At 55.9% G+C, this 14,778-nt stretch overlaps 1 protein-coding gene across 1 annotated transcript; it reads right to left on the bottom strand.

Annotated features, from left to right (window-relative positions):
* Positions 1-2,609: 2,609 nt before the first annotated feature.
* On the bottom strand, positions 2,610-14,679 carry TST (thiosulfate sulfurtransferase). Its single transcript, XM_019446800.2, has 3 exons — positions 14,570-14,679; positions 13,287-13,902; positions 2,610-3,071 (listed from the first exon to the last, which is right to left on the bottom strand). The coding sequence occupies exons 2-3, from the start codon at positions 13,897-13,899 to the stop codon at positions 2,773-2,775; spliced, it is 912 nt and encodes a 303-aa protein (XP_019302345.2). The 5' UTR covers positions 13,900-13,902; positions 14,570-14,679; the 3' UTR covers positions 2,610-2,772.
* Positions 14,680-14,778: the final 99 nt, after the last annotated feature.

Raw genomic sequence — 14,778 nt, 5'->3', positions numbered from 1 at the left:
GTCCCCTGGCCCTCCATGACCCTGTCTTTGCCCAGGAAGGCTGCACAGTGGCAACAGGGAACCTCCAGGAGGTGAGGCCTAGGCTCATGAGGCTGTGAGGAGAAAACAGACCTCCTGTGGCTTGGTTGGTTAAGTGTCGGACTCTTGATCTCAGCTCAGGTCCTGATCTCAGGGTTGTGAGTTCAAGCCCCACGCTGGGCTCTGCACTGGGTACGAAGCCTACTTTGAAAGAAAGAAAGAAAGGAGCGAAGGAAGGAAGGGAGGGAGGGAAGGAAGGAAGAAAGGAAGAAAGAAAGGAAGAAAGGAAGAAGGGAGGGAAGGAAGGAAGAAAGGAAGGAAGGAATAAAGGGAGGGAAGGAAGGAAGAAAGGAAGAAAGAAAGGAAGGAAGGAAGGAAGAAAGGAAGAAAGAAAAAGAAAATAAGGAAGAAAGAGGGAGGGAAGGAAGAAAGGAAGGAAGGAAGAAAGGAAGAAAGGAAGGAAGGAAAGAGGGAAGGAAGAAAGGAAGAAAGAAAGGAAGAGGAGGGGAAGGAAGGAAGAAAGAAAGGAAGAAAGAGGAAGGGAGGGAAGGAAGGAAGAAAGAGGGAGGGAAGGAAGAAGGAAGGAAGGAAGAAAGAAAGGAAGAAAGAGGAAGGGAAGGAAGGAAGGAAGAAAGGAAGGGAGGGAAGGAAGGAAGGAAGGAAGGAAGGAAGGAAGGAAGGAAGAAAGGAAGGAAGGAAGGAAGAAAGGAAGGGAGGGAAGGAAGGAAGGAAGGAAGGAAGGAAGGAAGGAAGGAAGAAAGAGGAAGGGAGGGAAGGAAGGAAGAAAGAGGGAGGGAAGGAAGAAGGAAGGAAGAAAGAAACGAAGAAAGAGGAAGGGAATGAAGGAAGGAAGAGGAAGGGAGGGAGGGAAGGAAGGAAGGAAAAAAGAGGAAGGGAGGGAGGGAAGGAAGGAAGGAAGGAAGGAAGGGAGGGAAGGAAGGAAGGAAGAGGAAGGGAGGGAGGGAAGGAAGGAAGGAAAAAAGAGGAAGGGAGGGAGGGAAGGAAGGAAGGAAGGAAGGGAGGGAAGGAAGGAAGGAAGAGGAAGGGAGGGAAGGAAGGAAGGAAGAAAGGAAGAAGAAGGGAGGAAAGGAAGGAAGGAAGAGGAAGGGAGGGAAGGAAGGAAGGAAGGAAGGAAGAGAGAAAGGAAGAAGAAGGGAGGAAAGAAAGGAAGGAAGGAAGGAAGGAAGGAAGGAAGGAAGGGAGAAAGGAAGAAGAAGGGAGGGAAGGAAGGAAGAGAGAAAGGAAGGAAGGAAGAAAGGAAGGAAGGAAGAAAGAGGAAGGGAGGGAAGGAAGGAAGGAAGGAAGAGAGAAAGGAAGAAGAAGGGAAGGAAGGAAGAGAGAAAGGAAGGAAGGAAGAAAGAGGAAGGGAGGAAGGAAGGAAGAAAGAAAGGAAGGAAGGAAGAAAGAGGAAGGAAGGAAGAAACGAAGAAAGAAAGAAAGAAAGAAAGAAAGAAAGAAAGAAAGAAAGGAAGGAAGGAAGGAGGAAACAGCCACCCTGAAGCACTACCAAGATAGTAAGACAGCTGACAATGTGACAGCCCTCCTCACAGCCCGAGTCTGGACATTTAGATAAGGACCTGAGCTTAGGATTCCCGTGTCAAATTCCGCCTTTGCCTTTCCCAGGGCACATATTGAAATAACCACTTAGAGCTGAGCCCGTGAAAAGTGAGGACCCTCCGCCCCAACCACCCTGTGAGTTAATGGGAACTCGCTGCCCTGCTCGTCTCTCCTGCCCACGCAGGACCTGGGACAGAGGACCGCCCTTCCCCTGGCTCATCACCGCCCCCACCCCACCCATGGCTGGGATCTGGAAGTAATCAATCTTGCGACTTGATTTCCTCTGTGTGGGTGCGCTGAAACCGCCTTTAGTCGAAAGGACCACAGGGTTTTCTTTCACTTTTCCAAGAGGGGGCTCAGACGCCAAGGGGGCTACCGGTTGACCTTGTGGGGGTGGCCTGTGCCCCCCTCGTTCAGCAAGTCTGATTATTCTTTTAATTTTTTAATGTGTATTTATTAGCGTCAGCAGGGGAGGGGCAGAGAGAGAGGGAGACACAGAATCCGAGGCAGGCTCCAGGCTCCGAGCCGTCAGCACAGAGCCCGACGCGGGGCTCGAACTCACAAACCGTGAGATCATAACCTGAGCCAAAGTCGGACGCTCAACCCACTGAGCCACCCAGGCGCCCCTGAGCATCGCCTCCTCTGAGAGGCCCCAGGGCCTGTGTTGTGTGACGCCCATTCGATCCCTTCTTTGGAAGGCCAGATGCCCCCTCCACCATTCCTCCCCCCCACCCCCCCGAGGGCTGGGCCTACACCGGGAGGGGGAGGGGGCTGGTGCCCGGCTGTCCTTGCTTTCACTTCTCTCCACCTCCTGGGGCCCCTTCCCAGTGGGTCCCCGCGTGCTCCACCGGACATGGGACGACAGCAGGCGACTTCTTCTGCCAGAACTAAATAATAGAGTGGCACCCCTCAGGGCGGCCTCCCCAGCTAGGGGCTGCTCGGGAGGATTCTTGCCCCGATGGGCTCTAGGGAGTCCAGAGGAGACGGGCATAGGGGGCCGGGGTGGAAGCCAGAGAGAGGCAGGCAAACACAGCTCCTCAGAAAAAGCGGTTTATTCCAGTGTCTGGGAGGAAAGGAGAGCTTTGCCCGGCAGTTCTCAAACCTAGTCGGTCTCCTTTGCCGACGAGTTACGCGCTGTGTGTCAGACTGCGGTCACTGAACAGACGGGAGCTTCTGGCCACCGAGGAGGCCCACCGCTCAGGCCTTCCCGCGCTGCCACTGGGACACGCGGGTCTCCGGGGGGGCCCGGTGGAACCACTCGAACCAGGAGCCGTCGTAGACGGCCACGTCGGGCTTGCCGCAGAGGTAGGCGGCCAGGGCAATGTGGCAGGCGGTGACTCCCTTCCGGCAGGTGGCAATGAGGGGCTGGGCCAGATTCACCTTCTTGGCCTCGAACAGAGCACGCAGCTCCTCTGGGCTCTTCTCGAAGCCGTCCTCGGTCAAGAAGTCCACGAACGGCATGTTGACTGAGCCTCGGATGTGGCCCGGATCCAGTCCTGGGCGCAGCAGAAGGCAAAGGGGGGGAAGGACAGGGTTAAGGGCGGCCTGGGGGCCCAAACCCGCTAGGCTATAAGGATAGGAGCTACACGAAGGAACGTAAGGCTTTTGCCCTTCTTGGAGCTCAATTTCCCCCTGGCCCAACCTACAGTCAATGCTTGAGACAGAAGCCAAAGGGCGCTCTGCCCCCAAACCCTGCCTTGAAGCAGGGATGTCCGAAGTCATACCTGCTTGAGGGGACAGGGGTGAGTCTCACCTCTGCCGCTCACCAACCTTTACACTACCGTTTTACCCCGGACAACGCTTCACTTCTCTGAATCGGTTTGCTCGTCTGTAAAATGGGCCCAATGGCACACAGCTGTCTCGTAGGGTTGCTGAGAAGCGAACGCTACGAGCTGTGCTGATGGCGAAGAACACAGCGGTGGGAGAGATGGGCCGGCTCTCGGGGAGATCACAGCCAGGCGGGGAAGACAGACGCTAAACGGATAACCCCGTGATTCGTTACACATAATGTCGCTCCATTTTACAGATGAATGCGCTGAGGCTTGGCCACGCGCGATGGCTCAGCTGAGGCCACACAGAGAGGCGAAGGCAGACCCGGGATTCTACCGAGTCCCCTGAGGTTCCCGTTAAGCACATGTGACCTGGTGCTAGACGTACACTTGAATCCCAGCTCTGCCACTTACCAGCAGGGTGACCCCTTAAGTAAGTCCCGTCACTTCTCTGGGCCCCAGTTTCCCCCAGGGCTTGAACGGGAATGAGAGTACTCACGGGCAGGGGCTGTAGTCAGGGGTAAGGCCCCGACTACTGAGGCCGGCCCACCCACCCTCAGAGGCCGATGCTCTGGCCACCTCACCGCCTCCCTTGGGGGCAGGTGAGGACAGCGAGGGGTGGTCCCTGCAGGGCCGTCCTAGCAACCCTGAGAGGCTTGGCTAGGAGCACAGTGGGAGGTTTGAGCTGGTCAAGGTCCCTTCCGGAACAGTCTCCCCTCCCAGTGAGTCTGAGACCAAATGTGCTTTCAGAATAGCCAGCAAGTGGGGCAAAGGGGTCTGGGCGGAGGCCTTGGTCCCACCCTTAGCATGCCAAAGGCCACTCCTCTCTTCCTCAAACACCCCACACCCTGGCAGTCTTTGGATGCTGGGAGCGGGGCCCAAGGCAGGTCTGGGCGCCTCTTGGAGCTCCCTTTCCTCCAAAATCCCCCACCCCACCCCCTTAACCTGGCCTGTGGGACAGAGCAGGACCAAGGTGGGCAGCAGGGGGAGGGAGGGGACTGGACGAAGACACACACTGGGGCAGGGTGCAGCCAGGAGGCCCTGCATCCCTAAGCCTCAGCCTCCCCACCCGTGAAATGGACAGATAACCCCGCCTACGTCACAGGCTCATGGGGAAGATTAGCCACTGTAGGCAGAAGCCCCTAGTGACCCCGGGCACACAGTAGGTGCACAGTCATGCCAGCAATGTCCCAACCCCCATCCCCTGAAGCCAAAGAAGATTCCAAAAATCCACCGGCATGAGTCAGGGGTTCCTTTGACCGAATAGAGGTCTCCACTTATACATTCCGGGGAGTCTTTCCTGTGGGAATTTTGTCTTTTCGTCTGGAAATTTTCATTGGAGGCTGGACGCCTGCCGCCCCTACCAGGGAGAAGCCAATGGATCTGTTGGCTTCAAGGGCCTCCCGTGCCAAGAAATCCAACTTAGAAATCTTTGGGCATCCAGGCAGTGGGTTGAAAGGAAGTGCATTTCAAAGCGCGAGTGTCTGTGGCGTTCTGAATGCCGTCTTGTTTCTTTCCTCTGGTCCCCGATGCCAACAGCACCCCTGCTTTCTTGGTTGCATAAAAGGCACCTCTTGGGAGTAAAGACTGGGGGTTTCCGTGACTCTGGCTTCCCAAACGGGGCCAGCCCCAGGAGGCGGGGGTCCCCCTCGTCTCTGCCAGCAAGGGCTCAGGGCCTGTCCGAGGAATTTAAATGAGCAGGTGCTGACCGCCTGTGCATGGCAAGGGCCGGGACGAACCCAGCCCAGAGAGCCTTGGAGAACAGCCGGCAGAAGGACCCAGAAGCAGGGGCCTTTTCTCCTAAGCCTAGCTTCCACTGCAGGCCCGTGGCTTTCCTCCCCACAGCGGGCCTGCCGCCAGGCCGACACCTCTGGCCCCAGGCGTCAGGCAGTGGGTTCGCTCCAGAACCTCCCAAATCCTCACAAAGCCAGGAGATGATGGGGAGCCCAGGCTCAGAGAGGTGAGGTGGCTTACCTCAGGACACACAGGCCTGTGGAGTCAGGCGTGTCCGACCCTAAAAACCTGTGTTCTTGGACCACCCTGAACCTTTCTTGGAAAGGGAGAGGAGGCAGGGGGAAAGATGAGATGACCCCTCATATTCCTCAGCTGCTCAGAGGCCTGGGACTTTGGGTTCCAGCTTTGGCCAGGAGGAGGCCAGTCACTGGGGGGGGGGGGGGGGGGCCATCGAGAGGGTGTGACCGCTGGTTGCCCCACGAGCTGGACCCTGGCCCTCGGACGCCTCTCGTCCCCACCCCTGCGCTGGGAATGTGCATTCTGCTTGCCTTCCCTGCTCCCAGAAGCTGCCCCAAGGACATGGCCTGGAGATAGTCATGCGGCGTTGAGACCAGCTGCATGACGTGTATGGGACTCAACCCAGTCAAGGCCTCCGTATAAACTTTTAAGGCTTGGCAGGTGCATGCAGAAATCTACTCATCTTGTGGCCGGTCAAGACAAGCCTTGTAAGTAAGTTCCCTTGCTTCTTAAACCTGCCACCCACATATCTGGAGCCGTCTGCCCCTTTCTTCAGTCTCCCCCTGCTCTCTGCATCTGGGGCTGGCTGAAAGTCAAGTTGGAAAGTGGGAAGAGCTGAGGTTTGAGAAGGACGAGCGGGCGTCTCCTACCCTGCCGGCTCCGGGGCCGGCAGCCAAGGTGGGAGAGCAGGGCAGTCCATCGGAGGTTAGCGTGCCCTTGTGCAAGGTGAGGAAGGCACGAGATGTTGTGGATTGAGATTCAGGAGCCTGTGACAAAGCCTGATTAGGGCGCCGAGAGGGGAATCCTTGAGCAAGCGACCAGAATCGAGGATGTTGCGGTGGAGGAGAAAGTGGAAATGCCCCCCTGCCTTCCCACCCCAAATGCAAAGCAGAACCTTAAATAGCACTTGTGGGGCGCCTGGGTGGCTCAGTCGGTTGAGCGTCTGACTCTTGACTTCGGCTCAGGTCACAATCTCCAGGTTCATGAGTTCAAGCCCCACGTCCGGCTCTGTGCTGACTGCGCGGAGCCTGCTTGGGATTCTCTCTCTCCCTCTCTCCCGGCCCCTCCCCTGCTTGCCCTCTCTCTCTCTCTCAAAAATAGAGAAATAAGCATTTTTAAATAAATAAATAAATAAATAAATAAATAGCAATTGCCCCCAAACCTGGGGGATAATCGACATTCTTTCTCTGGAAAGTCACAGTCGTAAATTTTATCACGTCTTTGATACGTAAACACCCCAGGAGTTAACCAAAACACTATCCACAGAGACTGGAGGACAAAATCTGGGGGAGGGCGGGGGGAAGCGTACAGATTGCTCTAGAAGTTCCCTTGTCCAAAGCCTGGCCCACAGCCTTCCTAAGATTACTCATCAAAGGCTAAGTTACAGGGTCTCTGGCTGTTTCTACGTTTACATATGTCTATGGCTATGGGCTAAGTATATATGTTTTTCTACCTTCTGAAGGTATTACCAAAATTAATTTGTACAAGAGCTCTATTTAATCAGCTTAAAAATAAGCTATATATCAAAGTGCACTTAGGTAAAATTGAAATTTCATTTGCTCTCACCCGCCATAAAGGATAACAGTTTCTTGAACTATCAGTCCGTTCTTGACGGGATGGTCAAACAAAGATACTGTGTTTTATCGAAATAATTTCAGGGCATCTGGGTGGCTGAGTTGGTGAAGTGTCCGACTTCGGCTCAAGTCATGATCTCACAGTTCATGAGTTCGAGCCCTGCGTCGGGGTCTGTGCGGACAGCTCAGAGCCTGGCTCCTGCTTTGGATTCTGTGTCTCCCTCTTTCTCTGCCCCTCCCCTGCTCTGTCTCTCTCTCTCTCTCTCTCAAAAATAAACATTTAAAAAATAATAAAATAATAATTTCCTATACTTCATATAGTCTTGATCAGGTCTTTGATTACTTAAGAAAAAAGCAGAGTCTTCTCTATTAAAAGAGCTATGTTTTTGGTTTTCAGTTTTGTTTCTGTTTTTGTTTTTGTTTTTTTTTTTCTACAAGCATGCAACTTCTATACCTGCCTTTGAGGCCTTTAATTGTCATTTTGGTTAAACGGATAAGTGAATATTGTTTCACGACGACCCGCGATCCTATGCGACCGTGTATTTTAAAACCTTTTGACTGAAGTCTATATTTTATTCACATTTCCTTACTTTTATGAAATGCCTTTTCTGTTCCAGGACCCCGTCTGGGAGACCACATTATATTTAATCTTCCTGTCTCCTTAGAATTCTCTTGGCTCTGACTTTTTTTTTTTATATTAAATGAATGGATGTACTGTACCTGTATTCATTAACTGTAACAAATGTACCACACTAATTAATATAAGATGTTAATAATACGGGAAACTGGGTGTGGGGGTATATGGGAACTGTCCTTTCTTTGCAATTCTTTCTGCGAATCTAAAACTCTTCTATATAAATCTACGAACTAATATAAATAAATAAATAAAACCTTTTGATATTTTAGACAAAATTCCCCTAAATCAAATTCTCAATGAAACCTTACCTACCCTGGACTAACTTCGGGATTTTCCTGGACCATCTCAAAAGATTTGGGTTTTTTCCTCCTTGTAAAAGAGAAATATGAAACTAATTAGACTCATTTCACATGTTAAATTACATGGGAAGTCAAGTAGGAAGAAATGCTAACTACATTCTCCTTAGGAAATATGTATATGGAAGCTGTTGATAGAAGTGTTCCAGAAAGTATATAAAATTCCTAAAAAGGGGGGGCGCCTGGGTGGCTCAGTCGGTTAAACGTCCAACTGCTGCTCAGGTCACGACCTGGCAGTTCACGGGTTGGAGCCCCGCGTCAGGCTCTGAGCTGTCAGCCAGAGCCTGGAGCCTGCTTCGCATTCTGGGTCTCCCTCGCTCTCTGCCCCTCCCCCGCTTGTACTGTCTCTCCCTCTCAAAATAAAATGAAAAAAACCCTAAAAAATATTCCTAAAACTCTGGTATGTCGTGGTATAACAGCATCAATTGATCACAACCTTGGTGATTACTTTAAAATATATACCCTCAAAATAACCGAATCCCCTTGTCAATTGCATTAGCATGAACTCTTACCCGGAGTTACTGCTTCACTTCGGATGCTTTTGCAAAAGCGTTCCGTCCCCCTCAGGTGTTCCACCTTCGGGGAGATTCATGGAAGAGACGGAGAAATAGAGGTTTCTGATAACTAAGATCATACCACTGACCTGAATAAGAATTAATTACACAGAGAGTCCCCCTAGGATTTTAGTCGCAGCTCTGGAAAGGGGGCAAAACCTCTGGTCACCCCCACAGAGCACCAGCTCCTGGCAGTGGGTCCACAGGGCTCCTCCGGATGGAGACTCTCAGGGAGGAGTAAGCCACGGCAGCCAGTGGGCTGAACTCAGAGGGCTCAGAGTCCCCCCGCCGCACCCTGGACTTTTGCCCTTTTTGCACCGACAGCTGGCCTATTTTAAAGGGATCAACCCTACTGGGGTTGCGGAGGGGTGGATGACCATGAGTGGGCCCTTATGGGGTCAGGGCATATGAGGGAATATTTGGGCTCGCCTGCAAGAGTCTGAGGCAGTCCTCCCCTTCTCCATATCCCGGCTCACGAGGCACTGACACCCCCCTGGCAATCAGGAGGCTGAGGCCCTAGCCCGGGTACAACCTTCAGTAGATACAGCCGATCGGATGCACGGAGAGAGCGGCTGCCAGCGTGCCCGGGTAGGCTGGCCTATTGCCAAGGATGCTCGATTGCCCCTGAAATACAGTGATTTGGTTAATCCACTAACAGCATGTCCCGTGTATTGTAAGCAGCACCCAAGGTGACTGGCAAAGGGGCCTGGGGTCATTCACGAGAATTCCCCATTGACGACATGGGGGCAAATTGGTTATATTGCCTCCTCTCTCCCTCAGTGAAGGTTTTCGCTATGCTTGCTTTGTGTAGACACCGTGTCTGGCCTAGCCCAAGCTTTCCCCGATCACCAAACCAGGCTGCCACCATTAGGGGATTAGAGAAACGAAACGCCATGTTTAGACACCCTCATCAACCAAACAGTGATTGGGGGGGTCATACTGCAAAAGGGGACAACAGAGGGGCGCCTGGGTGGCTCAGTCAGTTGAGTAGCCGGCTCTTGATTTCCGCTCAGGTGATGATCTCATGGTTCATGAGCTCGAGCCCGGCCCCCATCGGGTTCCATGGAAAGGTATCCCCTCCTGCAGTTTGCAGTGAAATATCCCACCAGGATGGGCGAGTTACTTCGCACGCCCCTGGGTGAGGGGGACCTGCCCAGTCTCCGCTGGGATCTCGTGGTCCTGCTGCAAGGGGCCTGCGAAAATGCGCAATCTCTGGAACGGAAGAGGGGAAGAGGTGGGGGTCCTGGTCGGGCACATCCTGCCCCCAGGCCCATCGCCTCCCACCTGAAAGCGCTGTTCCGCCCCCCCCCCCCCGCCCCCGCCCCCCGGCCCCTACACGTGGTGCGCACAACCAGACAGAGGTCCTAAAGCTGACAATCTCCGTCTCCTTGAGGCCAGGTGGGCACATGCCGTTTCCCGCTTGGTACATCACTGGGCTGCTGTCTCGCTCCCCATCCTGGCGGATGTTCTAGCACATGCGCCAGCCCTTACGAAATTCACCCAGCCAGACTTGAATGATAGTCACCAAAACCTGTCCTTGCTGAACCCTGAAATGTCTTTAGCGAGAAAAGCTACCCCCCAAAACAGGATGGACTTAGACGGTGGCGCTGCCTTGCAAGGAGGCCATTATCCAAACAGAATGCTGTGTGTTCATATCTGGTGCGTCTATTAGGCATCACCTTCACTGCATCACGTGAGAATACAAGTAAATGCCCTGAATTATCTGAACCCCAGCCCAGGGGACTTAATAAACCAATGGTTCAGATGACGGGGCTCTTGATGGAAAATGCCATCCCTGACTTGGGGGTTCATTGTCTTAATTCTGTATTTTCTCTTGCATGTGCCCGTATATTGTCGCTATGGCACCTGCCTCCAATGCAGCCTCATAGCCTCCAAAGGAGCCACCACCAGGCCCCGTGAAACCCCTTGCTGACGCCTCAGGGCACAGTGCAGAAGAGGGGGCATGCGTGTGAGGTGGTGAGAGCTGACGTGAGGGGTAGAAAGTCGGGGGAGGTCATGGAGAGCACCAGTTGACCCATGAGCTGGACCGGGACAGCTAGAGATGCCTCTCCCCCTCCTGTCCTTGGGATGTGCGTTCTGCTTGACCTCCGGGCTCCCAGAGGCTGCTCCAAGGACATGGCATTGAGATAGCGATGCGGTGTTGAGACCAGCCGGACCGTGTGTATGTGACTCAACCCAGTTAATGCCTCTGTATAAACTTTCAAGATTTGGCAGGCGGGTGCGGACATCTACCCGTCTTGCGGCCGGCCAGCCAAGACAAGCCTTGTAAGTTCCCCTGCATATGAAAACGGCCACCTACCCACCTGAAGTGGCCTGGTCTTTCTTAGGCTTTGCCCTGCCCTCTGCATCTGGGGGTAGGTTTCAGATTACCCCGGGGGGGGGGGGAGGCTCCCAGCTCCTGAGGAGGCTGTGAACACAGGATCCCATGAAGCAACACTATACCGTGAGGCTGTGACTTCCCCTCCCCCGGCCTCCCCTCTCCCCCAGTCCCTGTGTTTGTTGACACAGCAGTGGCCTTGGGAAACAGCCCCACCCTGAGGCCTGCAGCCTGGGGTCAAACCTTGGCCACTCTGCCTCCTTAGAGAACCCACTTCTCCCTTTCCCACCTGTAAACTGGGATCAGTCCTAACCCCCACCTTCCACCAGGAGAGAACATGTATAAAACACTGGGCTGATAAAAATGCCTACTAGGGGGTCGATACCCTCTTCACCCTCACTGCCCTCAAGGTTTATGAAGATAACTGGGCTGGATTGACCGTCCCCTCCTTCGCTGGCTTTCCCCGGCGCTCTATAAGGTGAGCCCGTTCCTTTCATTAAGGAGGGAAGGGTTCAGAGGCCAAGGACTCCGCGAGGCTGCATAGGGTATCATGCAAGCTCATGGGGTGTCCAAGGCCCTGCTCCCAGCTCCTGCTTCAGGACCCTCCTTCTGGGTGTTGCATCTGGACCCCGGAGCTCACGGGCTGCCTCCCTGAGCCCACCCCAAGCTGGGGACCGTGAACTCAGGGAGCCTCATGTGCCTTTGCACCCCCAAACTACGTTGCCTGGGAGGCCAGCAAAGCCTCTTAGGGAATGAGGGAAGGGAGTGCCACTCCATGCTTTCTGGGTGCCCCTGGGCTTTGCAGAGCTCCCCCCCCCCCTTTTCAAAATACCCCTCCAGCCAGGTGGGGAGGGCTGGGCTTTCCTCTTCTCGTTTTACAATGAGGGAACCCAGAGAGGCCAAGACATCAGGTTGAGATCCCCCCACACAGGGGGGGCTGACCTCTCCTGAGGATCCATGCTCCCTGGGATCTGGAGGCGGTGGGAGGAGGGAGAATGGGGAGGGACTCTTCTCTGAGCCTCAGTGTCCTCATCTCTAAAATGGGAGTGAGGAGATTGGATCTGACACCTCTTCGCTTATTTCCAGCTTGCTTCAGGGCAAGCCCGGAGGCAGCAAGGGAATCAACTCCACCATTCATCTCCCAAGGGGCACCGGAAGTTCTAAGGAGAGAAGACCTGTGGAACTGAGGCAAGGGTGGGGCTGCTGGAAGGGCCGGGCCAGAAGTCTCTGAATCTTCAACTCCAGACCTTCAGAGAGCAAGGGGCGGGGGGACATGGGACCTGGAAGAAGTCCAGGACTTTGCCACTAACTGGCCATGTGGCCTTGACCTGCCCCTGCCTCTGTGTGCCTCAGTCTCCCTCAGTCTCCCCTCTGTCCCACGAGGTGATCTTTCAGGACCTCCAGCCCGGAGAGTGTCCAAAACTGTTGTCACAGAGTCCTCTCCCTTCAGAGGCACAGAAAGTCAGGAAAAATGTTGCACGGGAGTTAGATTCTGCAGACCCTGCCCCAGGACAGAGCCCAGAGCCAGGAGGTGCCGATCATTCTGAGGGCTCAGGCCAGCCGGGGCCACCAGAGACCCCCAAAGCAGTGAGGTCCCGGCCACCAGAGGTGCCCAGGCAGGGGCCAGAGGAAACCTAGCAGGGTGATGGTGAGACTACTATGGTTCTCTGTTAGGAGGTTCTAGAACTCAGCATGTCCTCTCCTGAGACTCCCCCCACCTCCAGCAATGTAGAACCCCCCAGGCCTGCCCTTTGTCCGCAGCAGAGGATTCACGAGCCACCTCCCTGTGGATGCCTGGCTTAGAGCACTGGTTTGAAACCAGTCGGCACTGGGCAGAATTCCTGACTCTGCCACTTAACAGAGCCAGTAACTTAATGTCCTCACTTCTCAGTTTCCCCCTCTCTAAAATGGGGATATTAGGCCTTCTCAGATGAAGGACAGGATGAGACAATGCAATGTGAACTACTCAGCACGAAATGGCAGCTACTCTTAATAGCTCTGCAAACAGGCTGCAGCTGTTTGGAAAGGTCAGGGGGTCCGGGAGGGCTGGAAGGAGGGAGGGGGTGCTGCGGGAAGGGCAGGGTTGATGTCTGTGGGGGTTTCCGGGGAACCGGAGCGGCCCCAACAAGCTAGGTGTCCTTGGGAGCTTTGCACAGAGATGCACGTGTTGGCTCATGGGCATACCTTTGGGCATGTGGGGGAGGAGCGCCTGGGCAGGGACGTGGGTGGAGATGTCACCAGTCACCTCTGCTGATGCCACCCCATGCGGATACCAGGTTGCTAGTTAGCACGTGGCTATGGGAACACGTATGTAGGTCCTCATGCATCACAGCTGAAAAAGCTTTTGGATTTGGCTCTATTCTCTCATTTCACAGATGCAGACTGGGGCCCACGTATGGGGGAACTGAGGGCAAAAGCTGGAGAGGGTCCCAGACATCCCTGCTCTCCATCATTTCATTGGGCAGTACCCCCTCCCCTCCCCCAGGGATCACCCACCCAGCAGGACACGTACCTACTGCATCTGGCTCTGGCTCGGTGCCCAGGTACCGTCCTTGGGACCGGGCATCCACCAACTGGAACCTCTTAGACTCAAGGTTCTCCAGCACCTGCTCGTAGGTCTTGAGCAGGGAGCGGTCCAGTGTGGCTTCGAAGTTAGCCGGCTCTGGGCGTGAGGGCTCAGATGTCACCGGGTGGCCCTCCTTCAGCCAGTTCCGGAAGCCGCCGTTGAGCACCGACACGGTGCGGTGGCCGAACACACGGAACATCCACCAGACCCGCGGCGCATAGAAGGAGCCCAGGTGGTCACCATCGTAAACCACCACGTGGGTCTGGTTGCTGATGCCCAGGCGGCCCACGTAGTGGGCGAAGTCGGCCTCGCTGGGCAGCATCATCTCGTAGGGCGACGCCGCGTTCCGGCACTCCTCTATATCAAAGAAGGAGGCGCCGGGCACATGGCGCTCCAGGTACTCCTTGCGGGCCTCGCGGGTGCCCGGCGAGTACCAGGACGCGTCCAGCACCCGCAGGCCAGGCCCCAGCTTGCCAGCCCGAACCGACTCCGCCAGCCACTTGGTAGAGACCAGCGCCCGGTAGAGTACCTGATGGACCATGGTTTCAGCTCTGCGCATCACCTGGCGCGGGTGGAAACCAGGAAAAGAGAGCAGCGTGTGAGGGCCGTGCGCGCAGGGGAGCGGGACCTGGGAGGAGCTTTTTCCCACCGCGCTCCCCGCAGGGCTGCGTGTTTGCAGCGGCCCAGCCACCCGGCAGGGCCCGGGCACCCAGTGGGAAGGTTTGCATTCCCTAAGGAAGGGCTGCTCCGCCCCTCCCTGGGGCCCCGGGCCGAAGGGGGCGGGGCGAGAGCTCCCCGGAGCCCCACTGGGGGAGCTGGCCCGGTGGGCATCTGGCTCCGGAAGCTACCATACAGGCGTTGGAGGTCCTGCCAGAAGAGAGAGGCGAAAAGATGGCCAGGAGGTGGGAGGAAATGACATGTGGAGCGGGGGAGCCCCCTTTGTTGGGAGGGTAGGGGAGTGGGCGCCTGGGGGGAGGGGTCGCTGGAGCCCGCAGAGGCCCTCGCTCGCGCCCCCGGCAAGCGCGCCCGCGGCCAATCTCGGCAGCCTGGGCGGACTCGCCCGCCTCCAGACTCGCCCGGGCTCGGTACCCTAGCTGGGTCGGAGGCTCCCAGGGCACCCCGTCCCGCTTTCGCCAGGGGGACCCTCCCCTGGGTTGCCGGGGCCAGATCGGAGGCCCAATCCCGAGCGGCCGGGGTGCCTGGCCGCCGCCCCACCCGGCCGCACTCACTCGCCCTCGCCGCAGCCCTGGCGCTCACCCCCGACCGCGGGAGAAGTTGGCCGGTTCAAACCCAGAGCTCACAACTCCCCGGCCGGCCCGCACCATCGCGCCGCCGCCGGAGGGGGGAACGGCGCGCCGCCCGCCACGCCCCCGCCTCGTGCAGTCCCGCCGCGGCCGCCCCCCCCGCGCCGTCCCACCGCGCGCAGCGCCACTCGGAC

The sequence above is a fragment of the Panthera pardus genome, unplaced genomic scaffold, assembly GCF_024362965.1.
Source record: "Panthera pardus isolate Hobbes unplaced genomic scaffold, ASM2436296v1 HiC_scaffold_6, whole genome shotgun sequence".
In the NCBI taxonomy this organism is placed as follows: domain Eukaryota; kingdom Metazoa; phylum Chordata; class Mammalia; order Carnivora; family Felidae; genus Panthera; species Panthera pardus.
Note: the sequence above shows the minus strand (reverse complement) of the source record. Positions and strands in the feature narration are given on the sequence as shown.